Genomic DNA, 26,847 nt, shown 5'->3' with positions numbered 1-26,847 from the left:
GGTATTACAGGTCTCTCAACTATAGTTTTCTGTAGCTGGGAGAATGTCTTTCCTAATTGTATGAGTTGTTCCTATAAGGATAGGTTACCTAATTGATGTAGGTCTCCTTGGAGCTCTCATGGGCAGTGGCCTCCCATATAAAACCTCAAAAGGTGTATACCCAGTGGGCCCTGGTGAGCTTTAGACCTTGAGGAGAGCCACAGGGAATAAATTTACCCATGGCGCCCAAGTTTTTTGATGATACTTGGTCAAAATTGACTTCAGGGTCCTATTTATTCTTTTAATCTTTCCAGAGCTTTGAGGCTTGTAGGCTGTGTGCAGTTTCCATTTGTTTTCTAATGTCTCTGCCAATTTCTGAATTATTTCTGCCACAAATGTAGGCCCACTGTCACTGCCTGTTTACAGGGCAGTCTGTATCTGGGGACAATTTCTCTTAGCAAGGCCCTGCAAACTTCAGTTGCCCTTTTTGTTCTAATGGGAAACACTTCTGTACACCCTGAGTATGTGCAGGCAAGCACCATGAAATATTTGTAGCCCCTACAGGGCTTTACTTCAATGAAAATCTATTTGTATGTGTCCAAAAGGGGAGAGTCCACTATGTTGGATGCCTGGTAAGGGTTGGGTGGGTTGGTTCAACTTTGGCACAAGTCTGGCATCACTGGCTGACTGACACACAAATAGAGGTTAGTTTAGATATATAATAATATAGACTTAAAAGTTGATTCATTTTAGTTTTTTTTTCCATGGGTGATGTAATGATGTTGTTTCATCCATGGGTGGGCAAGTTTTCCCAGGATGATGACTTGATTTTCTGGCAGGATCCATGAGCTCCTTGGCCCTAGGTGGGCTCCTTCCTGATGTGTCCATTTTTTGTTTGTTTGTTTGTTTTTTGGTGTAATGGAGGGGCCCACCCTGAAGGGTGAGGACCGAGTCGGGAATCTCCTGTAGAGCTTCTAGGTTGCCTTTTAAATCATTGATTAGACCATTGGTTTTCCAGGTGGAACTTTCAGCAGCTAGCTTTGCAGCTTCATCTGCATTGTGGTTTCCAAGAGTGATATCTTTTATTTTTTGATGTCCCTTACAGTGGATGTGAGCAACCTTTTAGGCTTCCAAATTGCAGTCTAGAGTTGAGAGATCACATCCTTGTTTTTAATTTGTTTTCCTTCCACCATGAGAAGTCCTCGTCCCTTGTATACCATTCCATGTACATGAACAGTGGCGAAAGCATACCATGAGTCAGTGTAAATGTTTACTTTCTTTTCTTTTGCCCAGTTTCGAGCTTGTATCAGGGCCCATAATTCAGCTCACTGAGCAGACCAGTTCTGGGGAAGAGGCCTGGCTAGGAGGAGCACCTCTTTGGTGATAACAACAGCACATGCAGCCTAATGTTTTCCATCTTTGACTAAGCTACTTCCATCCGTGATCAGGGTGTATTCAGTATCAGTCAAGGATCGAATCTGTAGGTCTCATCGAGTAGCAAAGAGTTCATTGGTCAGGGCTAGGCAGTCGTGGTCTGGAGGGCCAAGCTCGATGGGCAAAAAGGTAGCTGGGTTCAGTGGTTTAATCAATTGGAAGTGAGTCGGGGGTTTTTACAAAGCAGTCCTTGGTATTGTGTGACAGGGCTGTTCGAGAGCCAACAATGCCCCTGGCTGTTGAGTAGCTCCAGAACAGCATGTGGCACTTGAACAGTCAGGTTTTGTTCGAGGGTCAATTTGTCTGCCTCCTTGATCAGGAGGACAGTTGCCCCCAGTGCTGTCAGGCAGGGAGGCCAGCCCTTAGCTACAGGATCTAAATTCTTAGACAAATATGCGATAGGCCTCTCCCAAGGGCCAATCCTTTGGGTCAAGACTCCTGATGCTACATGTTTTTGTTCATTAAAGAACAGGTTGAAGGGTCTGGTTACATCAGGAATGCCCAGGGCTGGGGCTGTTGATACTGCCTGTTTTATAGTTTGGAAGGATTTGATTTGTTCTAGAGTCCAGTCTAATGTCTTTTTCTCCTCTTTATCTTCTGCTAGCTTGTCTTATAGGGGCTTGGCCTTTTCAGCAAATCCCGGTATCCATATCCAGCAGAGCCCTGAAGCCCCTAGGAACTCTTTTGTCTCTTATTATCTGGTCAGGGATAGAACATATCACTTCTTTTCTTTCTGGTCCTAGGCATCTTAGTTCTTTCTCTAGGTCAAAACCTAAGTAGCATGTTTTGGATTTACATATTTGGGTCTTTTTCCAGGAGACCTTATAGCCAGTGATCATTAGGTGGTTGAGGAGAGCCTGTGTCCCTTTTTAGCATTCTGATTTATTTGAGCTGCAAATCAGCAAATCATCTACGTACTGTAGCAAGGCGCAGTTGAAATCAGTATGTGGAAATTTGGCCAGATCAGTGGCTAATGCTTCTCCAAAGAGCATGCGGGAGTTCTTAAAACTTTGTGGAAGGCAGGTCCAGGTAAGTTGGCTTTTTCGTCCACTCTCTAGGTCTTCCCATTCGAAGGCAAAAATGAGCTGGCTGACAGGTGCGACTTGCAGGCAGCAGAAGGTGTCTTTTAGGTCAGGTAAACCAGGCCACATCAGGGGGAAGCAAACCTAGGAGGGTTTAAGGGTTGGGAACCACTGAGTCCAGAGTCGTGGTGAAAGAGTTGATGGTACGGAAGTCTTGCACCAGGCAGTAATCTCTGTTGGGCTTTTTTCCTGGGGAGGAGGGTAATGTTCCAAGGCAATTGGCAGCCTATCAGAATTCCAAACTGTTTCAGGTGGGAGGGGTACAGTTGAATACCATATGGGCCTCCCTGGACATAGGGTATTGTTTGACAGCGATAGGAGTCGCTGTTATGTGGAGCTCAGTTATAAAAGGGGCATGATTTTTGGCAAGTCCTGAGGGGTTGTCTTCAGCCCAGACTTCTGGAAAAAGTGTCTTTAAAATTTCAGGGTTCTGGCTGTCTGGTAATTCTGCCTGATGGAGGCACCATTCTTTTTCTCAGGGCACAGTCAGAATCAAAATTAGGTCTGAGGCCGAGGCTGCAGGTTCAAGCTTGAGTGTTGCTGGATGGTTTGGAGTTGTGACCCTCAGCTTAGAAAGGAGGTCATGTCCCAGGAGAGGAATGGGACATTCAGGCATGTATAGGAATTCATGTTTGGCTAAATGTCTCCCAATTTTACAAGACTGGCTTAAGGCAGAAGCTTTTCCTGGATGGAACGCCAGAGGCTTTGACCACTTGGACCCGTCCAGGTCCCAGAGGTGCAACAAGCTGAGTTACAACTGAATGTTCAGCTCCACTATCCACCATAAAAGTCACAGGTTTGCCCCCTATTTTTGCCATGACCGTGGGCTCTCAGGGACCCAATTGGATAGAGCTCGATCTGTCCTAGTTGTCCAGATTGGACAAGGCAAAGGGAGGTTCAGGTTGGGCTGGGCTGGGCTGGGCTGGCTTGTATCCTTTTTTTTTCTGTAGGAGAAGTGGGCACTTGTCCTTCCAGTGCCCATGGTGTTTACAGTAGGTGCATTGATCGGGTCCAGAGAGAATGGTATTCCAGTATTATTATTATTATTTATTTATTTATTGATTGATTGATAGTAGGGTCCCTGGGATCCTTTTGATTGTCGGTAGAGCTTTCTGATGTTTTGGGCCTCAAGAGGAGGTGCCTTACCTAAAGCTGCTTCAAGGAGGGAGGGCTTCTGATGATCTCTGTGGTCAGCCTCATGTTGTTGTTCCCTCATTTTTTCTTTCTCTGTTTACAAAAACCTTTTGGGCATTCTCAGTTAACTGAGTTGCATTCATGCCTGCAAAGCCCTCACTCTTTTGGATCTTTTTTTGAATATCATCAGCTGACTGAGCAAGGAAGGCTGAATTAACCATTTGTTGATGTCTTTGGGTTTCAGGATTGTAGGGTATATAGACTCGGTAGGATTCACACAATCTCATAGAATTCAGCTGGGCTTTCATCTGATTTTTGGATGATAGCTGTTACCTTTGACATGTTTACAGGCCTTTTTCCACCCTTTTTAAGACCTGCATTCTGATATCAGTTTAAGACTTCTACTCCTCCCCCTGTGTTATGGTTCCAGCCTGCTTGGCCTCTAGGCTTCAGCAACCCAGCTATCTGGGTCATCTAGCAGGAGGGGCTTGGGCCTTCATCCAGGCTTGGGCCCCATCCAGAATCTGGCGTTCCTCTGTGCTGAAGAGAGTCATAAGAAGTTGTGGACAGTCATCCCATGTAGGCTGGTGAGTTTGGAAGATGGCGGTTATGAGTTCTATGTGGCTTCTCAGTGTAAGAGGGATTGTGGTTTTTTTAGTTTAGAAGGTCACTGGTGCTGAAAGGCTAATGATATCTCAAAGGTTGTTGGCCAGGCGCTGGGAGGATTCCGGGATATTTACACAATGGCATTTGAAGATTAGCTGATAGTTCAGACTTTGTGGCCAATCAAAGTCAGTGTCTGAGGGGGATCTCTGCTGGCTCTAGTGGGAATGGTGACAATCCTGACTGCTTATCCGAAACCAAATGGAGTGGAGGAGGCGGAAAAACAGTGCCCGCCTGACTTGATGAATTGACAGAGACCAGGTTTGGTTGTGCTTGAGTCAGTGGAGAAACAGCATTGAATGGTGTCATTTAAGTAGGGACAGGTGTGGTTACAGGAGCGAGGTTAGAAATTGGTTGCTGTGGGTCCAGAGGAGCAGGTGGTGCCGGGGCAGAGACGGGAACTGGGACAGGCCCTAGCGAGGGGTGTGCCAGGGTGAAAATCTGGTCTGGGGCAGGCACCACTACTGGCATGGAGACAAGCCCTGGCACTGGGAGTGCTGGGGTGGAGGTGGAGTCAGGGAACATCACTGGAAGATGGGTGGGTATGGGTGTTGGTTGTGATGGCGGCAACTGGGAGGTAGAACAGGCAGCGCTTGCATAGGACTAGGGGCAGGCACTGGAGACGATGGAGGTCGTGGTGTTGTGGCCCGAGGTTGTGACATGTAAGGCAGTGTCGAGTCTGATTCTTCATGAGAAGGATCCTCAGAGGATCAGGATAAAGTCTCTTTGGTTGGGGTTGTTCAGGGAGGCTGCAGGGAGGCTTCTCTCACCAAGCCTACATTCTAACCTGTAGCCTTGGACTGACTCACACCCATTCTTGCTAGCTCGCTGGGTGTTTGTGGTGTACCCTTGATTGGAGTCTCAGACAGACAAAAGATGTGTGCCCCTCCTGAGGAGGTGACCAAGGCCTCGGGCCTCTCAGCCACTTTAAGGACAGTCCAGGCTTGAGGGGATATTTATCTCATTGTACGAGCCCCACTTGGCCTTTCTTAGACACATCCACAAAATCGTATATAATGATCTCAGTCAGACTCTTCAGGTCTGAGAGAGATCATCCCTCTCTTTTTTGTGGAGCCACATGGACCAGGTACAGAGGACAGTATTGGGTTGCATTCATTTGCACTCCCACTCTCCAGGCATTCAAAGATTAAACATTGGAAGCCCCCTCCCAGGGAGTCTCTCTTTTAGGGTAGCAGGCAGAACTGAAAATAAACCAAAACAAGTGAGAAACCACTTGTTCTCCTAGAGGGAGGGCCAAGCCCTCCTTCTGCCCAGGTGGGGCAGGATTAAACAAATTAACTAGGGTGCCCTGGGGGTCTTACCTTATCCAATGACTAGTTTGCACTAAACCAGATAAGCATCCTCACTCCTGGGTCCAGAAAACTGCAGGCAGTGAACAGTTAGTCCCCAGTCCTCTGAGGGTACGGCATCCTGCTGAGGGGCCAGGGAGGTTGCCTTTCTATTTGCAAGGGCTTCAACCGGTGATTTTAATCAGCACAGTTGATGTTTCCCGACCAGTGCACCAAATGTAATGGCAGACTTATAGTCCACAGTGTGGCAGCTGTTAGTGGTATACCAAGATCAGGCCAGAAAGAATTGAGAACACACCCAGAGATTGGAGGCAAGTTCTCTACAAAGTGATCAGCCCAGAGCTGGCAGTGAACAGGGTTTATATGGGTTAAGGGAAGGGGGTTGGGGATACAGAAGCAAGGCATTTATCATCAATTTAAGGCATTTATCATCAGTCCAAGGTTGAGGAAGTTACATTTAGTTTACATGATTTGATAGAAAAGCACACTGGATACAGACACTTCCTGAGAACAAAGGACAAAAAGAGAATTATGGTTGGAAGAGTTCTATTCGTAATTTTTTTGTTGTTGAAACAGGGTCTCTCTGTCTAGTTCAGGCTGACCTTGAACTCACTGTGTATCCTAGGCTGACCTCAAACTCATAGCAATCCTGCCTCAGCCTCCCAAGAACTAGGATTATAAGCATGTGCCACCACGCCCAGATATAAAATTTAAAAAGAGCATGTTTTTCAATAAGGAAAAATTATGTATCTTTTTGTTTGGTTGGTTGTGTGTCTGTTTTTGTGAAATTAAGTACTTGTTCTATAGGTATTTATAAAATTTCATTCCAAGCCCTTCATTTATCACAGGGTGGAGGTGGGCTAAAGTAGAGAACAAGATGTACCCTCAGTTCTTGTAATTTAATTTATAGAAATGGTAATGAATAGTAAATAAGACATTTACAAATCATGATATATGCTATGAAAACAATAAACAATAATGTGGTAGACAGTAAGAGAGAGATAATCAGGAACTGAGACCTGGTTGTTGAAAAGCTAGGTAGACAAAGACCAGTCAGATAAAGTGGGATAAGCCACTTTGAGTTGGAAAAAGAAATAGAAAGAAGGGCTTTGTAGGGACAGGAACCAGGTAAGGGAAGGAAAGAAGGAAAGAATATCCTGAGATGGATTTGTAAGACAAGCAGGGGTATTGACTGTGGTAATGAGTCGGGATTTAATTCCAAGTAGAGTGGGAAACTATTCAAGAGGTTTAAGTAATAGGAAGCTATTCAAGAGCTATTCAGGAATTCATTTTCACACTAAAATGATTTTTTAAATGGTTATTTAGGGATAAGAATAGAAGCAGTTGGAATATTAGCAATAGAACAGGAGAGAAATTATGGTGGTTTAGACAACAGTCACAACATTTGGTGGAAGTAAAGGAAATGGATGTAGCTGTATGTATTTTCCAGATAGGACTGACAGAATTTTCTGTTGGACTGTATATGGGAAGAAAGGGAGATAATTCCAAATAGTAGTTTTTGAAGAAAATATATAAAATAAGTCTGTTTAAGACATAATGTTTAATGCCAGTGTTCTATATGATAAATATTTTTCTCAGCACTTACCATTTTAATTTTATTTTATTTAGGCTTATGCATCTGGATGTGACATTGTAATACTAGGAAGTGATTTTGAAAGATTACAAATAATTCCAGGAGCTAAACATGGAAACATTCAAGTGGGATGTGTAGACTGTTCAATGCAACAAGGCAAGGTTTGTAATCCTGTGGTCATAATTTGTTTTGAATATGGTTTTTGTCAGAATAATCTCTAAAATATGGATTTCCTGTTGAAATTCTTTGTTTCAAGGATGAAAGGACTTGCTTTGTTTCAAGGACAAGGTGACTACATTTTTTTGGTTCTCTAAGACGTATTTTAGAGTGTCAGGAATTTTGTCTTTACATAATTATAAAAAGTAAAGAAATACAGTTACTCCTGTAGAACATGTCTCAAGCTTAGTTACTTATTTATAAATTAATTGGATTGAGGGACCAGAATGAGAAGAAGTCTTCAATCTGTTTACAGATTCTTTTTTTTGTCCAGAAGATAAATCATTTGCTAGAGTTGTATTTTGTAAGCAGGTAGTTATCGCCTTGTAACCTGTAGGTAAACATTTTATTGAAAGGATGATTAACTTCTAAAATTTATACTATTTTATTAATTTCCAAATCTATAAGAAAAATGAAAAATTTTCCTTGGACTTTTTTTGGATATGAAAAAGCAAAAAGATAACATTGAAGGTAAAATAGCAACAACAAAAACAAAAGAAACAGGAATATAATTTTCCTAGATTAGATTAAATATAGTTCTGTGTGGTACCAGAATGGGAGTCATACTAGTAGGAAGCATTCGATAGCTTAAAATAGCACTCTATAGGTGTAGATGATCATGTCTATTTATATTTGTAGCTATACTGGAATGAACTTTGCAAATTAATTTTTTCTCTATTTAAATGTATTGTTTGACTATGTGATTCCACTGGAACTCGTGTGTGTGTATGTGTGTTTGTGCGCACATGCTAGAGATTGAATACAGGGCTTCAAACATGCTGAGCATGCACTGTACCACTGAGCAACACCCCTGTCCCCAGCAGAACACTTTGTGAGTGGAATAAACATTGTCATGTAAGAGCTCATAGGCATAGTCTCTTTACAAATTTATCATAATTTCTGATGAATCTGGCAGTATGTAGTTACTGTTTGAGACTTACGGACACTCTTGATAAAAGGAGTTTCTAGTGTTGCAATCTAATATTTTCTACTACTAATACTTTCAACTTCTGTTCCTTTTGTTATCTTTATGTTCCTTCTCTTTACTGTAATTACAGGTATCTTATTTTTCGCCTATTTACATCTTTTATTCTCAAAGTACTACAAACATGATCTTTATTATGCTTTATTATTAAGCTAAAAATCTATTTCTTTCCTTATCTTCATGTTTGTTTGATGTTTTAGCTCTGAAAGTACCCATGATTTTTATCATTATATAAAAACTTGCTTACAGTACTGTGGATGTAGCTCAGTGGTTGAGTACTTACCTGGCATGTGCAAGGCCTTATGTTCAATCTCTAGCACTACAAAAGCAAAACCTTGCTTCTGTCATTCAGTCTCACATAGAACTAGTTAATGTTACAAATCTAATTTGATAATGTCCAAGGAGAGCTGTCTTTTTATAATAGACTAAATTACATGATACAGTCCACATTAGGATGTAGAAGTCATTTTGTTTTATGATCAGTATAATAAAGGGCGAGTTTCCTTATTTGCAGATATCACTATTATCAAAGGCTCCTTAAAATATCAGGAAGAAAATTTTCAGATTCTGGTACCTGGAGATTTTTGTTTGCCTTTAAGAAGGAAGTACTAGCTAGGCATGGTGGCACATGCCTGTAACCTCAGCAGTCTGGGAGGCTGAGGCAGGAAGACCACAAGTTCAAGCCCAGCCTGGGTAATTTAGCAACTTAGTGAGACCCTCTCTCTAAATAAAAAATATAAAAGCTGGGACTGTAGCTCAGTGTGAAGGCCCTGGGTGCAGTCCCAATTATGGAAAAGGGGGCAAGGGGGAGAGATAAAGATTCTTGATAACATTTTTGCTTTATAAAACCACAAAATTAATTTTTCTGAGAAAAATTATCTGCATTTATCTTGTTATTTCTCACCTTCAAAACATTCTTAGCTATCCTAACTCAAACCTGCTTTTGTAGTCTGATGTTCATTGTTCTGTTACAGGGAACACTTTCTTCTTGCCAAGCTGGTGGCTAGTCACTTCTAAATATGCATAATCTTTTTGCCTGTATTCATATGTGGCCCTGTGTCTAAAATTAAACACTCCCTGCCTTTTGAAATACAACTCATACCTAAAAGGCCCAGACTAAATACTCCTTCCTAGATAACTCAGTGCAGGTGATTTCCACATTCTAGGAGCTGAGAACTCAAAGTATCCACTGAAAATCTTTTTTTTCTCCCATATGTAATTAATTCATTTCATTCCCTTCCTTTATAAGATCATTTATTCTTTTCTGTCTCTGATTCTGAGTTTTTCGTGTTATATAATTTCTCATTTTGGTAGGTTCATTATATGGGACTCAGTTAAGCTATGATAGTAGCTACCTTATAAAACAGAGCCAGAAAAGCATATGTTCCACTGATTTAACAATAAATGTAAGTGATTAGGGGTGTAGCTCAGTGGTAGTGTATATATATAAGGTCCTGAGTTTAATCCCTCCTACCCTGTAAAAAAAAATACATTTAGAAGATAAACTAGAAATGTGCTCAGGGAATTCACAAAGGACTAGATCTAAGTTTTATTTTTAAGGAGATAAATATGTGCTGACTAAATTGTGAACTTTGATGATAATCTCAAAACTGATTTTTTAAATCATGTTACATTTCATATTTGGCAAGGATTACATTGATACGTTTTCTTCTGTGAGAAAAACAATGAACATTTATGTGTATGTTATATATGATTTAGTATAGGCTGAGTGTTTTACAGATGTGTGGCAGTCCTCAAAATAGGACTGTTGTTTAGGAGGACATTGTTATACATATTATAAACACTGGTAGGGAAATTAAGGTATGGAGAGATTAATTTGCTAGTTACATAGTAGGTGGCAGTACTAGGATTGTAGTCCAGATGTGAGGGTCTTCAGAATTGACATTCTTGCTGGGCACAGTGGTGGATACCTATAATCCAGCTCCTCAGGGGGCTGAGGCAGAAGGATCACAGATTTGAGGCAAGCCTGAGAAATTTAGTAAGATCTGGTCTCAAGATAAATTAAAATGAGCTACACATACAGCTTGGTGATAGCATGCTTGCCTAGCATGTGTGAGACTCTGGTTTTAATCCCCAGTACCACAAAAGAAAAGTCTTACATTCTTAAGTACTGGTGAATGAAATTATGTGTGTGGATGTATTTTAAATTGTATCATTTATTTCTTTTGATCCATAAGTAAGTTAATATGCCCATAATAATTTTCTTTTTCTTTCTTTTTAAAAGATTGCAGCATCCTATGGAAACATTATCTCTATTTTTGAACCAGTTAATCTACCAAAACAAAAGAAAAATTTGGTCAGTAAATTTATAAATTTTCTTTGAGGAATTGATATGGTTTTAGAAGTCAAAGATATAAATCACAGTGACCATCATATAGACTAGTATAAGTTATACAGTATAATTGAAGATGTATGTTAAATCCCACTTTCATATTAAAAATGTTTAAATACTTCATTGGAATAAAATTGCACTAAATTGTGCTAGGAAATTGTCTTGAAATGCTTTACCTATTTTCTCTGACATTTTAAATTTTATAATACATATTTAAAGAGTTAAAAGTTAAAGTTGTTATTTACTTTATCTCTCACAGCAAACACTTGCACAGCCATATGTGGCAATTTATTGTTGGCTTTTAGGTCTACCTTTATATAGTTTTTCTGCCTTTTCATATGTATATTGCTAAATTATATGTTTCACTTTCAGAGTCTTAATACACTTCTAGGACTTAATTTCTTCTCTTATGTCATGTAATGTAATTGTTATCAGGTCAGTGAATTTTTTTTTATAAGGTAGCTATATTCAGAATAGTTGTGAAGGCTGATTAAACATTTATTCATAACTACTGTGATTATATAGTAGCTGTCATAAATGCTTTAATGCTTTTAAATACAACAAATGGACCACAATATTTTCCCTATTTCTATTAAAGGTTAAACTAATGATTTAAGCCACATGATGGGCTGGGGATTTAGCTTAGTGGTTCTGCTGCCTAACTCGCAAGTGCAAGGACCCGAGTTCGATCCCCCGTACCAAAAAACCCCCAAAACAAAACAAAAAAGATTTAAGCCACGTGAGAGAGGATCAGTGTAGTTGAAGAACAGTATGTTAGAAATTTTTGGACTGGTTTCTGTTTCTCCTGTATTGTAGTTATTTGATCCAAAGCAAGTCAGTCTGGTAAGTTTATTTGCCTAACTCTAGATTGACTAAGACCTATTCATTCTTTTTTTTTTTTTGGTACTGGGGATCGAACTCGGGTCCTTGCGCTTGTGCAGCAGGCAGCAAAACCACTGAGCTAAATCCCCGGCCCCAAGACCTATTCATTCTTGATAGCTTTATTGTAAGGATAACATTATATCAAAGATTATGTAGAACTGTATTGTAAAGAATTAAACAGTGTTTTAATAGAAATACCTGTAGTTTTTTGATCATTTTCATGTTTTTCACTTAATTTATTAGTATCTTACAAATTACCTCTAACCTAGTTTGGACAGGTATTATTTCTTTTCTTCCTTCTTTTCCTTTTCTTGTTCTCCTTCCTTTCCTTCTTTTCTTCCTTTCCTATCTTTTTTAAATGAGTAAGAGACCAGAAGCCCAAAAAGTGACTACTCATTTTGACTGTTGAGCCATGGAGCTGAACATAAAACCAACTGTATTAATTCTTAGGTGTGAGAATTCCTTCCTTAGCTTGTGTTAATGAAAAATATTTTCTATGGGATAGTTGATATCCATCTTTAAATTTCATGAGAGGAAAGTTCACAATTATTTATCATTTCTATTTGTGTTTGTACGTTATCTAGTGAATTCAATATTAAAAGCTCTTAGAGCCATATGAATTAGTAAGTGGCAGTACTAAAAAACAAATTTTAAAATGGTCAAGCCATGCAGAATAAAATACTTCAGGACTTGATACTATTCGTTGAATTAAAAAAGCTATCTTTAAAAATTCAGTGTTTTATATTAAAATGCCCTTATTAGTAAGTGTACAATAGAAATGTTCAGTTTTTGCTCCTTTTCTCTTTTACTAATTATTATTGATGACTATAATAGTGTAAAATACTGTACAAGAGGAGGCTAGTTTATTAGTATTGCCAACAGGGTAGAAAATGTACTTAAAAGTGGATCAAATAGAAAAAACATAGATTTGGAAGATGTACAAAATCTGTAATTCTAAAATATAGTTTTATAGGTATTTATGTCCTTATAAAAAGATATTATTATTTTTCTCTACGTATTCTAGAATATTTTTTTGAGATAGTAAATTATTCTCATGAGAACATTACTATGAGAAGTATACTTCAGAATTACGGGTGGACACGTGTCCAGATCCTGTCCAGGGAATTTCTAAATATCTAAATGTGAGGGGTGCCTATATAATTATGATTAGTTCTAGAGAAGGTTTTAATGTTCACAGTGATTGAGATCTGCTCCTGGAAAGTCAGCATTTCATAAAAGCGTATTTGTAGGGCACCTAGGGTATCAATCACCTAGGGTCTTGGTTTAAGGTACATATTCCTGTGCTGCAAACTAGACCCTTGAACCTGAATTTTTGGGCATGGACATTGGAAGTCTGAACTTTTAATAAACAATTTAGCCTCATCTTTGTTGTACTACTTTGTTGTAGTTTAAGAGCCACTACGTTAGGAGAGGATTTATGGATCTCACTCTTTTAGTGGGCAGTTAAATCAGTTTAAAGATGAATTTAAAAAGAAAATGAAATAGAGTAGAAAAATGTCAGGACATCTCACGTGTCCTAGGCTAACCATAGGTTTCATTTATGTATATATGTTAATGTGTCCTGAATCACAGTGCAAAATGTATTTCTTATTGAGATAGGCCAAAAAAAAGCCAAACTCGGTGGTGGTACAAACCTGAAATTCCACCCCTTGGGAAGCTGATACAGGAGGATCACGAGTTCAAGGCCAGTCTGCATTTCATAGCAAGACTTTGTCTGAAAATATTTTTTTAAAAAGCAAAAATGCTTGAAAAATACTGCTTTAATAAATGGAGGACTTATATAATATTATGGAAGTGTTATTTCTGAATTATTCTCATTCCGAATTTTCCCCCATATCATCATGATCTTGGATGGGGATAGAACATTAAGAGGACATATCAAATAACAGAGCCATTAATACACCTTTAAAGTTAAACTTTTGACTAACTATAATAAAAATAGTAATTTATTCTGAGGTTAATAAAACTTACTTAAGGTGGAATATGGTTATTAGTTGTTTACACTAAAAACAGATTTTTGGACAGTCCAGCAGTGGATATTCTCTCAGTGGTTTGCTTCATATAGTCCCTGGTTTGTTTGTTTTTTACTTAAATGGAACATTTTTTTCCCTTGCAAATGACCAACTGTATTATTATAAGAATAATAAACATGAACATATACATTTAACAGAGACTAGGTGCTAATCATAACTGCCTAAATGATGGTTTTTCTAATTTTAGGAATTGGATAGTCAGTGGCAGAAAACTGGCCAGTTTTTTCTGGACTCAATAACACACAATATAACTTGGGATCCTACAGGTAAGAAAATAAGTGAGATTAACTAAATGAAATATTCTTTGTGTTGTTTTCATTTATGTATTTTATATGTGAGATTGTAGGTAATACAAAGTAAGTAATATAGATTGTGCTCTTTTAGAGTTTATGATGAAATGAAAACTATGCACTGTAATTAGTAATAGAATATTATAAATACTAAAATATGAATGCCTGTTGTTTTTGAAAGTAATCATTAATTATAGGGAATCAAGGTTTCATTGAAGAGGTGCCTTTTGACCTGACTAATAGAGAAATTTAAAAAATGAGAATGGGGTAGGTGGAGTAGGAAAAATAAGTGAATTCTAAGGAGAGATCATGACTATATATTCAGTTATCTTATTTCTGCATTTTAAAAAACATCCCAAAATTTAGTCGCTTAAAACTTCAGTCATTTTAGTGCTTATGACTCTACAGGTCAGGAATTACTATAGGGTTCTGTGGGAATGGCTTATCTTTTGTTGCATGTGGTGTTACCTGAAGTGACTTGTCTATGACTAGGGGCTTTAAGAAGGGCTTTAATTCACATATATAGGCCTTGGTCTCTAGTGGGGTAGCCTAAATTTTAGTTTGATGTGGTAGCTGGATTGTGAAATTGAAAGCATAGCTGCAGTAATTCCTAAATCATGGGTTTAGAAGTCCTAGAATGTCACTCATATTTCATTATGTGGTCAGAGCAAGTTATAAATAGTATTGGTCACCTTTTCTTTGTTTTTTGTTTGTTTGGTACCAGGGATCGATCTCAGGACCTTGTGCTTGCAAGGCAGGCGCAGTGCCACTGAGCTAAATCCCTGGCCCATCGGTCAGCTTTTCTATTGAGAAAAAATACCTGACATCCACAATTGAAAGAAGTTTATTTGGCTCACAGTTTCAAAGGTTTCAGTCCATGGTCAGCTGGCTCCAAGGCAGAAACTTTATGGTGGAAAGCAATTGGCAGAGGAATGTTACCTCATGGTGGCTGGAAGCAGTGCCCAGGGGAAGAGCCCTGTCAACCAAGACACCTTCCAAAACACCCCCAGTGGCCCTCCTCCAGCTGGCCTCACTCTCTTAGCTGTACGCTCAGCTATGAACATCAGTGGATTAATACACTGAGGAGTCAGCACCACCATGATCCAGTCACCTCTCCAAGAGTCTCTTCATCCAGTCAAGTCAACAATTAAGATGAACTGGCACACAAGTTTAGCCCATATTCAAGAGATAGGAGAAATAAACTATAATTTTTGATGAAAGATGTAGCAAAATCTTACTGCGAGGGTATGGACAGAGGGAAACATGATTTTGGGAGTCATTTTTACCATTCTACCGCAGTGAGCAAAGACACAGAAAAACACCATAAGTTATATTCTAATATTAGTACTTCATTGGAGCAAAATTAGGTCCCAGTGAATGGTGGTGAGACAGAAATGCTATAGCATATTATGGAATACTTTAAAAATCATGCTAAGGAATTGGACAGTACTGTGTGCGTGTGTGTGTGTGTGTGTGTGTGTGTATGTATTTGCATGTTCCAGAATTGAACCCATGGCCTCATGTATATTAAGCACATTTTCTACCATTTAGCTACATCCTAGCCCTAAATCTTTTTAATTGTCTAAAAACTACAGTATTATAGGGTTGTTGTTGTTTGTCAGTTTAATTTTGAAGTGCTGGTGATTGAACCCAGGGCTTTGTGCATGATAGGCACACATTCTGCCACTGACAAACACCCTAGCGCTCAAAACAATGAAAGGTTTTGAAAGAAGCTTGTGTTGTGCTAAGAATATTGTTTTGTCAGATTGGTTTGCTAGCAGTGTGGTAGCAGGACTAAAGGCGCAGGATGTACCAGAAGCATAGTGACCCTTGAGTTGCATTCTTAGTAGTTTGAATGAGAAATAACTTGTTTCAGTGCTTTTACTATAGTAGGAACTCAGTATCATTTGAATTAATGAATGCATGGTTATGAAATACATGTAAGCAATAGAATTGACATTGTGTGACAGCCGGATGAGATTACTTTGAGAATATCTATGACTACAAGAGTGAAAATATTTTGGTTCTGATTAAATACTTATGTGCTACATATAATATGCCAGGTATTAGGATATCAATTTATTCAAATTGTGTTAGTAAACTAATTATAGTGCTTTGTAGTGCTCCAAATGCCCTTTTCCATCTTTCCCATCATAGTTTTCTATTTTAGACTTATAATTCTTTTTGTTACTTTAATATACATTTGTCTTTCATATTCTGAATCATTTAATGTTCCACACTCTATCATATGTTGTTTTGTTCCATTCTATACCTGGAATTAATTATTTTGTATTAATGTTTTTCTTTTTTTAATGAAGTAGAGCTTCGCTATGTTGCCCAGGCTAACTTTGAATCCCTGGACTCTATCAATCTTGCTTCAGCCTCTCTAATAACTAGAACTATAAGTGTGCAATATTATGCTTGGCTCCATGTTAAATTCTTAATCTTTCATATGATATCATAATTTCATCTTCAGTTTATGTTAACTGAGTATAGTGGTACATGTTTATAATCCAGCACTATGGGTGGGACCAGCCTGAGCATCTTGGTAACTTAGTGAGACCCTGTCTCAAAATAAAAAATACAAAAAGGACTCAGGCAAAAGGTCCTGGATTCAATTCCCAGTACCACAACACACACACAGAGACTTTGTCTGTTGGTAAGCTCAATAATAAATGTATTTAAATGAACTATGTTGATAGGGCTTTCTATATTTTTTTTTCTTTCTATGAAACTTTGCACTTGCTTAAGCTGCTACATATTGAGCTTCTGCTAAGTACCTGGCCTGTGCTAGCGACACAGCTAATCTTTACAGCAACTGTATACAGACCTCTAATTTTACTGAGGCTCACCAATTGCCTTACTAGATCCAATTCATATTGCTAATTAAGTTGTATATTTGTGATTTAGATGCAGGGATTTCTGATCTAAAATTTATGCTTTTGGGCCAGGGATTTAGCTCAGTGGTTTTGCTGCCTGCTGCGCAAGCGCAAGGACCCGAGTTCAATCCCTGGTACCAAAAATTAAAAAAATAAAAATAAATCAAATAAAACTTATGCTTTGGTCACAGACCTGCCATTCTTTTGAAATAAGAAAATAATCATTCCAGACACATACACGTCCCTAATTGCCAATGTGAATGATTTATTTTTGCCAGTTTGTGTTGGCTAAAATTGCTAATTCTTCATCTTCTTTGTATGCATGGTAACATAACCTTCTACTCAATCTCAAATCATAAAGTTGAAACCTGTCTTTGAACCTCTTGGTTTTTCATTTTTTAGTTGTTGAAAAGGCTTGACAGTTTCTTATTATTTCACTTTTTAAAAAATTGTGAGAGACTACACAAATTTTATCATCTTAAGCACATTAAGTATACATTTCAAGAGTATTAAACACTTTCATAATGTTGTGCAACCATTATCCCACATATCTCTATAATTCTTTTCACCTTATAAAAGTGAAACTCTGTAAGTAGCAACTCCCTATTTCTTTACCTATCCAGCCCTGGAAACCTCTGATCTACTCTCTTATCACTCTGATTTTGACTACCCTAAGTACCTCATATAAGTACATAGAGCATATGTCTTTGTAACTGACTTATTTCAATTATAATGTCCACAAGGTTTATCTATGCTGTCGTTCTTCAGTTGATTTTTTTGAAGTGAAATATTTAAAATTCTCATTTCCTTTTTTTCTGTACTCAGTACCTGTTTCCTTTTGCTTACTTTCGGGATTAAATGTGTCATCTGTAGAGTTATAACACTTAATTTGTATCAATATCAGCCTAACTTCAATAAAACACTCTACTCCTTTACAGCTCTGCCCCAGTGTTTCGTTATTGAAGTCATAAAATTGCATCTTTATACACATAATTCTACTTTTTTTTTTTGGTGCTGGGGATTGAACTCGGGTCCTTGTGCTTGCGCAGCAGGCACCAAAACCACTGAGCTAAATCCCCGGCCCGGCAGTTCTACTTTTTGAAATGTCTTTTAAATCTTTGGTTTTTTTTAATATGGTTCAGATCCTCATGATTTACTATATGAAGTATTATAGTTAATAAATCAGATTTCTGTGGTTCTTATGTTTTCTTTCCTTTTATCTGTAGTTCTTTTCTTTTTTTTTTTTTTTTTTGTACCCCGGGGATCCCACTTGGGACCTTGCGCTTGCAAGGCAGGTGGCGGAACCACTGAGCTAAATCCCTGGCCCAAGAGTTATTTTCTAAAAAGGATTTTTAATTTTCTTTGTATACTAAAGTCTTTAAAAGGTGAAAGTATGATGAAAGTTATGGATTATCTCTAGAAAAATGTACATATTACAATACAGCTTTTGTGTATTACCTCAGTGGAGGGAAGGTCATAGGCTTCTTCAAGTCTGTTGGTGGCGCCTTCTGTTAATAACCTTGTTCTGAAGTATGGATCCAGTTATGTAAACCTATCCCCTCTTCCTTCAAAATCTTTTGACTTCTGACTACCTATAACAAAGCCCAAACTCCTGATAAACCCGAAAAATGCTTCAAAATCCCATCCTGGCATTTTTTGCAACCTTGTTTCTTTTTCTAGTCTTATTATGTTACCTAGTCCTTAATTAAGAGGCAATTTTGGAAAATGAAGTTGCATGCCTTCATGCCTTTGTGTTAGGTCCCATTTCTGAAATCCTGTCACCTCTCCTTTCCTCCTCTTCATTCCCTAAGGACCAGGTTGCATGTCATTGCTTCCCCTGATACTTTTACTACAAACACACATAATTTCTCCTCCCTGGGACTTTGCACACATTTCTATCATGTTTGTAACACTTTTACAGTGGATTGTAATTTTTTCATGTCTTTCTCTCTACTGGAATGTGAACTCATGAAAAAGGGCAGTGTTTTATTTGTCAGTATATCCCCAGTGCTTACTGCAGTGTGTGGTACAAAGAAGATAGTCATTAAATGTTTGTTGAATTGAGAGGTCATAAGATCTATTCCCCTCTTTTCCAAGCTGTTTCAACAAAATTAAAGTACACCCTTCTTCCCCTTCCCCAAATATTTTTTGTTAGTCTTTTTATAAATTGTATTATCTTTATAGTATTATATGAAACTCTTGAACTTGTATTTTAACTCACTGTTAAATACCTAAATAACAAGTAGTGAATTTTTTTTTTTTTTTTTAGGTAGTCGTCTTTTAACGGGTTCCAGCTGTTTGCAACTCTGGTCTAATACTAATTTAAAGAAGCTAAATGAAGATGAAGATGCAGATAAAACAGATCTTAACTTTGGGGATTGGAGATGCATTTGGCATTGCAAGTAAGCAACTAATTAGGGGATTAAACTGATAAATCTGTTATTTGTGATTTTATTATACTATAAATGCATTTTAACTTGTGTAAAACCACACTAACATTGATTTCTTTTTGTGTGTAACATGCCTTTTTTGCACATCAAGAATTCACCATTTTCCAGGTTCCAAATCTCCATGTTTTTTAAAATGTGAAAATATCTAGAAAGAAACATAAATATAAAAGGCCTACATGAAGATCATTAAATGGAAATTGCTAAATTATACAAAAAAGATATTCTTTTTATGCTTTTGAATGAAAGGCTTTGTATTATGGGGAAGTTTGTTTTTCCCATATTAATTTATATATTGACCATAATCAGAATTTCATTGGAATTCCTACTTTTGAGCATAATTCTAAATTTCTTTGCAAGAACAAGATGGGAAAACCAGGGAAATTGTGAAAGAAAAGAAAAATGAAAGTAGTATAGTAAAGCTATAGCTGATTTAGCAGTTTGTTGTTAATATAGGAACAGACATATGAGGATCTAGGTGTAGACTCAACCATGAATAGATACTCAGTGTATAAAGGAGCATTTCATAGTGGAGCAATAATTAGCCGCTCTATGGAAGGGAAAGTGAGTTAGAATCACTTTTGTAGCTGGTATCAAAGTGTCAGATGGAGGAAAATACTGAATTTCTGTACAGTGAAACAAAAATATTAGAGAAAATATAGGTAAATTTCTCTATTTTAGAGCTACAATGTTCAATATTGTGGGCACTGACCACATTTTGCTTTAGCCCTTGAGATGTGGTTAGTCCCAGTTGGATGTGCTGAAAGATAAACAGTGGATTTCCAAAACTCAGCACAAACACAAAAAAGAATGTAAAATATCTTATTACGTATATATGTGTATAAAGTAAACACTAGATTTCAAAAGCTTGGCATAAAATAATGTAAACTATCTCTAACAGTTTTTTAATTGATTATGTGTTGAAATGATAGTATTTTTTGGCATATTAGGTTAAATAACATATACTTAATTTCACATGTTTCTGTTTTCCTTTTTCATGTGGCTAATAGGTTTTTTTTTTCTCCCTGTAGTGAAAATCAAACCAGGGGTTTTCACATGCTAGGCAGGTGCTGTACCACAGAGGTACATCCCCAGCCTTTCTATCATTTTATTTTTGTACTAGAGTCTTAAGTTGTCCAGGCTATCCTCAAACTTGGGATCCTGTCCCAGCATCCCAAGCAGCTGGAATTACAGCATGTGCCACCACATCTAGCGCACTAGTAGGAGATTTCAAATGCTATATTTGACTTATATGTGTCACTTTTGTTGTATTGTTGGACAAAATATGCTGCTTTAGAGTTAGGGAAAGACTTCTAAGTATGACACGAATACTAGAAACTGAAAGGAAGGGAAAAATTAATAGTTTTGACTAACCAGGTATCGTTGCACACATCTGTAGTCCCAGCTATTTGGGAGACTTGAGTCAGTAGATCACTTAGCTCAGGAGTTCAAGACCAATCTTGGCAACATGGTGAAATACTGTATTTATCAATTCAATATTTCTAATAAGCCAGAAAACAGAAAGGAACAAAAAACTGAAGGAAATATGGAATTTAGGGGTTAATGCCTTTTTAAAGGCCAGTCTTAAAAATTACTTAGAAAAGTGTAGGTAAAATAATAGTAATAGTGGGCAGAGAAGAGAATGATATAATTATTTTTTTGCAATGCTTGAGCACAAAATTTAAAAAGGTGTATGTATAACATAATTATTTTAAGGGTTGATTGCACTTGAAATAGAAATGTGAAATGTGCGAAAAGAAGATAATGAATATTCTCTATTAAACAGTGAATATTTGGAAAAACAGGTATCTCATGGGCTGTCACGTGAATGAAATTGATATTTCATTTCTAGGGTACAATTTGGAAGTATGAATCAGTAGGCTTAATTTTTTTCACATCCTTCAGATAATAATTCCTGGTTATGTTCATTCACCAGATATTTATTGAGTGCTTATCATGTCCCAGGATGCTTCAGAAATGCTTGTAATATTATATTGAGTAGATAGAAAGATAATAAGCCAGTAAACTGGTATATCAGGATGTTAGATGGAATTTTTCCTGACTCAATTTTATTTGAAGTAGTAGTAGTTACCAGATACCAAAATGAGAGCCAGCAGACTTTCTATAGTTAAAATTTACAGAGCAGATTTCAAAGGAGCTGGTTCCGTATATTTTTCTCCCCATCTAGGTCATAGGCATAAAAAAGGTTAATATATATACAGAGAATTGGATTTGCATAAATAATTCTTTAGAAAGAGTTACAGCCTTGCCTCTGAGTCATTGAGGTTGCGAGGAGGAACAGTGAAGTGTTAGATTGTGTTTTCTGGAGGTCTGTTTAGGAGCTTTCATGTGATGAACTGAGAGCTTGAAGTATACTTTTTGCAGTTGTGAGAGAGGAGAATGTAGAATTAAGAGTTTCCAGTAGTACCATGGAACAGAAATACTGATTATTTGAGCTGTATTTAAGCAAGCAGAAAAGACATAATCTAGAAACCATGCAGGTTTTGATTTAGGATCAATAGATTACATTCACTGGAATACATTTAAAAGTTGAATTTTGATCATATCCCATTTGTTTTATTTATTTATTATTACTGGGTTTTTTTCCCACTTGTGATAGATTTAAGACACTGGTTGCACATGTTGAACAAAGGTGTGTTAGTGCCATGGAGACAAAGTACATAGGGTAAGGGGAAAGGAAATAGAGGTGATCTTTGCGCATAGATGTGAAGTGAGAGAGCAGGCCACAAGTACCTGTCATGAAGTGCAGAGACCCGTAGTTAAAATGTTCTAACTTCTGACTGAAGTGAAGAGAGCAGAATGAGTGATGGAGTGGATATGTTCGGAGTGAGGAGACAGTGTATAGTCAGTATGTAGCCTTTGCCTTTTTTTTTTTTTTGGAACCGGAGATTGAACTCAGGACCTTGCACTTGTGAGGCAGGTGCTGGAACCTCTGAGCTAAATCCGTGGCCCTCCTTTTTTTTTTTTGACATGCTCACAAGTTGCCCATGGTGATCTCCAACTCATGGGTTCAAATAATTCTCCTTATATATGCAAGGCCCTGGGTTCAACTCTGAGCTCAAAAAAAAAAAACCAAAAAATAATTTTACTTTTAAACCAGCATGGTTTAATTCCAGCTTTTTGAGAGACTAGGGCAGAGAGATCACCTCTGGAATTTAGAACAGACTGGACAACATAGTGAGATAACATAGTTTTTCCTTTTCAAAAAAGAAAGAATGAAAGAAAAAGGAAGGAGAGAGAGAAGAGGAAAGGAAAGAAAAGTAAAAAGAAAAGGCTGAGGCAGTAGCTCAGTTTGAAAGTCTAGGTTTGGTCCCCAGTACTGTAGTCAGTCAATCAATTGTGTGAATATATATTATTAAAACATTTTCTATCTGAAGAGGTTGTGGGAGAATAATTTTGAGACTATTTTATTTTTTCTTAGTTTTTTTGCAAATTATATCTTACCTCTTTACAGAACTGCTTCTGAAGTTCATTTGATGAAATTTTCACCAGATGGAGAATTTTTTGCCACTGCTGGGAAGGTAAATTCTGGACATGCTATTGTCAGATTGCGTATTCACACTTTATTTTGAAGCTTTATGGACATTGGCTGGCATTATTCTATTTTTTATCTTGGAAATCTCCCCCCTCCCCATATCAAGGATCAAACTCAGGACCTTGAGCTTGCAGGGCAAGTGCAGTGCTACTAAAATAAATCCCCAGCCCTTGAAAATCTTATTTTCTATTAAAATATTAAGTAACAAAAAAGTTGGTATATATTATGATGTTAAAAGACAATATGGTATAATTGGAATACCTTAGCCTTAGTGATAGATCTAGGTACATAAATCTACCATTTACCAGCCTTTTCATCTTAAACAAGTCAATCCCTTTGAGCCTTCCTTTTTTCTTATGTAAAATGAGAATAATACCACCTACTTCACAAGTCATTAATCATAGGGTTAATTTAGAGAATGTATATAAAGTGACTAGCCCAGTGCCTTGCATGCAGTGGATGATAAACTATAGCTTCTACTTATATTATCTTTTAGCTGATATTTGTATTACACTGTGTTTAAAATATAAGACTTATAGGTTTTTTTAAAGGGACATTTGTGACTATTCCTTTGGTGTACATACTGTACCTTGTTACTATCTGTTGATTTCAGAAAAGTGTATTTTCTTGAATTATTTTATTTTTAATCATTGGTACACTGAATAGTTTGTGAAACACTAGTGGTTTGAAATTATTGTTTTCATGACTCAGCCTTCTGCAAACGGAGTGTGAGATACCCCTAAACCACAGTGAGGTGTCTTTTTTTTTTTTCTTTTAAAGGAGAGAAATGAAACTGTTCATTCTGATTGATTTTACAGTAGAAATTCTGTTATAGATTAAAAGCAGCACTCAATACATTCTAGTCTCCCTCTCCTTATTTCCCAAATTAGGTACAAATTTCATTATATATAGAATACTTTATGTAATACAAGATACTAGTTATCATTGATAACATTTTCTTTGAAAAGTTATATAATCCGTGAAATAAGTGTGTCCTTTTGTTCAGTGAGTAGTAGTCTCTGTATTTTTGCTGGTGGTATTGCTTTCTTTTTTGATATTTCGTTTTATAGAGGAGAAGCCCTTAATTTCATCTTTCAGTCTTTCCTGACTGACTCCATTTCCTATAGTATATAGTAATTAGTAGCATTTTTCTTGAATACAATATACACATTCACATGTTTTATTTCTCAAAAGCATAATTAAGGAATGCTGATTGAAAAGTAATGAGAATCAGAGAACTTCTCATTTCCTCGGTGCCAACCCCTCCTGCTATCTCCGTTTATGCCAGTTGAGAGAAGAATCTTAATTTTGCTGTTTAAATTAACTTTCAATTTAATTTGGTTCTGTATTTTTCTACTTTTTTTTTTTTTTTAGGATGACTGTCTTTTAAAGGTATGGTATAATGTAGAAAACTGGCGGACAGCTGTTACCTCTCCTGATATAAGTTCAGACAAACAGTCCCAAGGAGAAATTGACTTTTCCTTTGTATATTTGGCCCATCCTCGAGCTGTAAATGGATTTTCCTGGCGTAAAACAAGCAAGTATATGCCTAGGTCAGTAGATTGGTTATTTTTTCCCATGTGTTAAGAGAACATCATTAATGTGACTTTGACTGCTTTTCTAACTTTGTGAGACCATAGCTATAGGACTTTGGATCCTATAAAGATTACAGCAATATTAGAGTCCCTGGCCTTCACATTTGTCTGTAAATCAAGTATGATTGACGGTCATTGTGTGGGACATATGAAACGAGTTTAAGCTGAGATAATTTGCCTCCATATCAGATGTCTTTAAGTTACAAAGTTGTGTGCATTTTCTCTACTTTCTGTTTTGTGTCTTAATTTTTCTCTCTTATTCTACAGATTGCTGTTGGTGTGGACTTTTTCACATTTCACTTTGTCATTTTGTACCTTCTAGTATAAGTCTCCTCTGGTTTCCTTTTTTTTTTTTAAGAAAAAGAGCTTAATCAAGAGGCTATGAGACCTCAATCAAGCATTTACATAACTTTGTTGAACATCTTTGAGGAGAGTGAAGTGTGTGCACACCTCAGATTATCCTGCTGTGAATTAGATATTAGTGTAATCCATCCAGACACACAGATATGTTCTTTCTTTCCTATAGTCTTGAAAGACTTGATAGCCCACTGAATTTTTACCTATACTATGTTAATGTGGAAACATATTACTCAAATATAGTTAGAAGTCATTTTTGGTGCTACATGGCAGTTGTCAATTTGGCTATACTGTGTAAGTTTTTCTCTTATTCTTTCACTATGCTATGAATGTTATCACCTGAAACATCCTAATGTGATTTGTGCTAGTGTACATAGATAATTTGTTGACTTGGCTTTTGCTCTTCCCAGCCAATGGATTATACCTAGACATTTGAACTACAGAGCAGTACTTGCAGTTCCTGCGCCAGCCCTCTGGTCTAAAAAAGTGTAGCTGTAGGAGGAACACTCTAGGAAAAGTAATGGTTCTGCTGTGAGGGAGATGTGTCAGTCGTTGAGTTAAGGAGCATAGTCTGGACAATCTATAATTGTTAGTAACCCTACCCGACCTTACCTAACTGCTATTGCTCTAGTTAAGAATCTTAGGTGTTTGAAACAAGAACTACTGATTCTGGGCAGAAAAATACATTGCCGTTTACTATGATGAAATCTCTATATAATAACATTGTCTTCATTGTTAACTTATTTGTGTACATTTAAATATGTATAGAAACATTGCAGAATGTCTGTGATACTGTGTAAAATTTGTATTCTTTCCTCTAAAATCCCTTTATTCCTTAGAGCGTCTGTATGTAATGTACTACTGACTTGCTGTAAAGATAATGTATGTCGTCTTTGGGTAGAGACATTTTTACCAAATGACTTTTTGCTATATGGAGGTGACTGCAACCATTGGTCTGAACCAATTAATTTAACAAATAACTTCAAGAGAAATGCTTCCAGTAAAGAACGTGTTCAAAATGCTCTTGAGGTTAGTGTTTTTGTTAAATGTTATTTCTTTCAGGGTTAGTACATTGTCTTTTTTGTAACATAGTAATATAAGAAACCTGTCTTAGGAATTCTCAAATTTTTAAGTTTTATCTTGTTAAAAAATATATTCTTAAGGATTTTGTTTAGAGCATATAACTACCTATAAATAATTATGAAATTAATCTTAGCTTAACTGATAATATCAAAAGGATGATTATATTTAAGTTACAAAGCAAATTAAAATATGAGAATGCAAAGATTAGACTATATAAATTTTCTCAGAGCTTGGAATAGAGTGGTTTTTCATATTCTGTTCTATATCAGTCATTTTTAGACCCACCAGAACTTGGAGTCTTTATTTTACTAATTAATGTTAATTTACTTATTTTTTATTTTTTTTTTTATTTTGGTTCTTTGAGGCAGGGTCTCGCTATGTAGGTCAGGCTGGCCTTGAACTCAAGGGGATCCTCCTGCCTCAGCCTCCCGAGCACTGGGATTGCAGGCATGCACCCCCATGCCCAGCTTTAGATTCATTATTTTCTTAATATTCAGAACTGAAAATAATTTTAAAATGATTTATCTTTGAATCCTTTGCATGATTACGGAGCAACTATTTTTCACATTTGAGTAGTGTCCCAACGGCTTAGAACATAATTAAATATATGTTGCATTGTATATTCAATAACAGAATAGTTAGGTGTAATAATAGCTGAAAGAAATCTTAGACTAGGAATCTAAAGACTTGTTCTACTTTTAGCTCTTCCTCTTATTAACAAGGTGACCTTGGGTTTCATATGAACTATTTTATCCTATGAAAGATGAGAGTAATATTTGCACTGTCTGCCTCAGGGGATCAAATGAGATGATCTCTGTGAAAGTGATCTGTAAATCATGAAATATCCTAATGTGTGGTGCCAGGATTATTAAATGCTTTGTCATGACAGGGAATCAACTATGGGCAAAGAGAGCAATATACATAGAGACATCATTGTTCACATACACATTATTA

The 26,847-nt window shown here is 37.0% G+C and overlaps 1 protein-coding gene across 7 annotated transcripts in view; it reads left to right on the top strand.

Moving 5' to 3' along the window:
• Dmxl1 (Dmx like 1) overlaps positions 1-26,847 on the top strand; it is a 172,223-nt gene that overhangs the window by 16,392 nt on the left and 128,984 nt on the right. For all 7 annotated transcript variants that reach the window (XR_015444714.1, XM_021238196.2, XM_004836161.4 and 4 more), the window contains exons 2-8: positions 7,232-7,357; positions 10,643-10,714; positions 13,874-13,952; positions 19,125-19,257; positions 22,778-22,844; positions 24,233-24,411; positions 25,650-25,839. Coding sequence is in view for 6 of the 7 variants with exons in the window: in XM_021238196.2 (XP_021093855.2) it covers positions 7,232-7,357; positions 10,643-10,714; positions 13,874-13,952; positions 19,125-19,257; positions 22,778-22,844; positions 24,233-24,411; positions 25,650-25,839 (846 nt within the window). In the remaining variant the exon portion in view is untranslated. The remainder of the gene's footprint in view (positions 1-7,231; positions 7,358-10,642; positions 10,715-13,873; positions 13,953-19,124; positions 19,258-22,777; positions 22,845-24,232; positions 24,412-25,649; positions 25,840-26,847) is intronic.

This window comes from Heterocephalus glaber, unplaced genomic scaffold (assembly GCF_053883595.1).
Source record: "Heterocephalus glaber isolate CG9 unplaced genomic scaffold, H.glaber_assembly_v1.0 deba00001606, whole genome shotgun sequence".
Taxonomy (NCBI): Eukaryota; Metazoa; Chordata; class Mammalia; order Rodentia; family Bathyergidae; genus Heterocephalus; species Heterocephalus glaber.
Note: the sequence above shows the minus strand (reverse complement) of the source record. Positions and strands in the feature narration are given on the sequence as shown.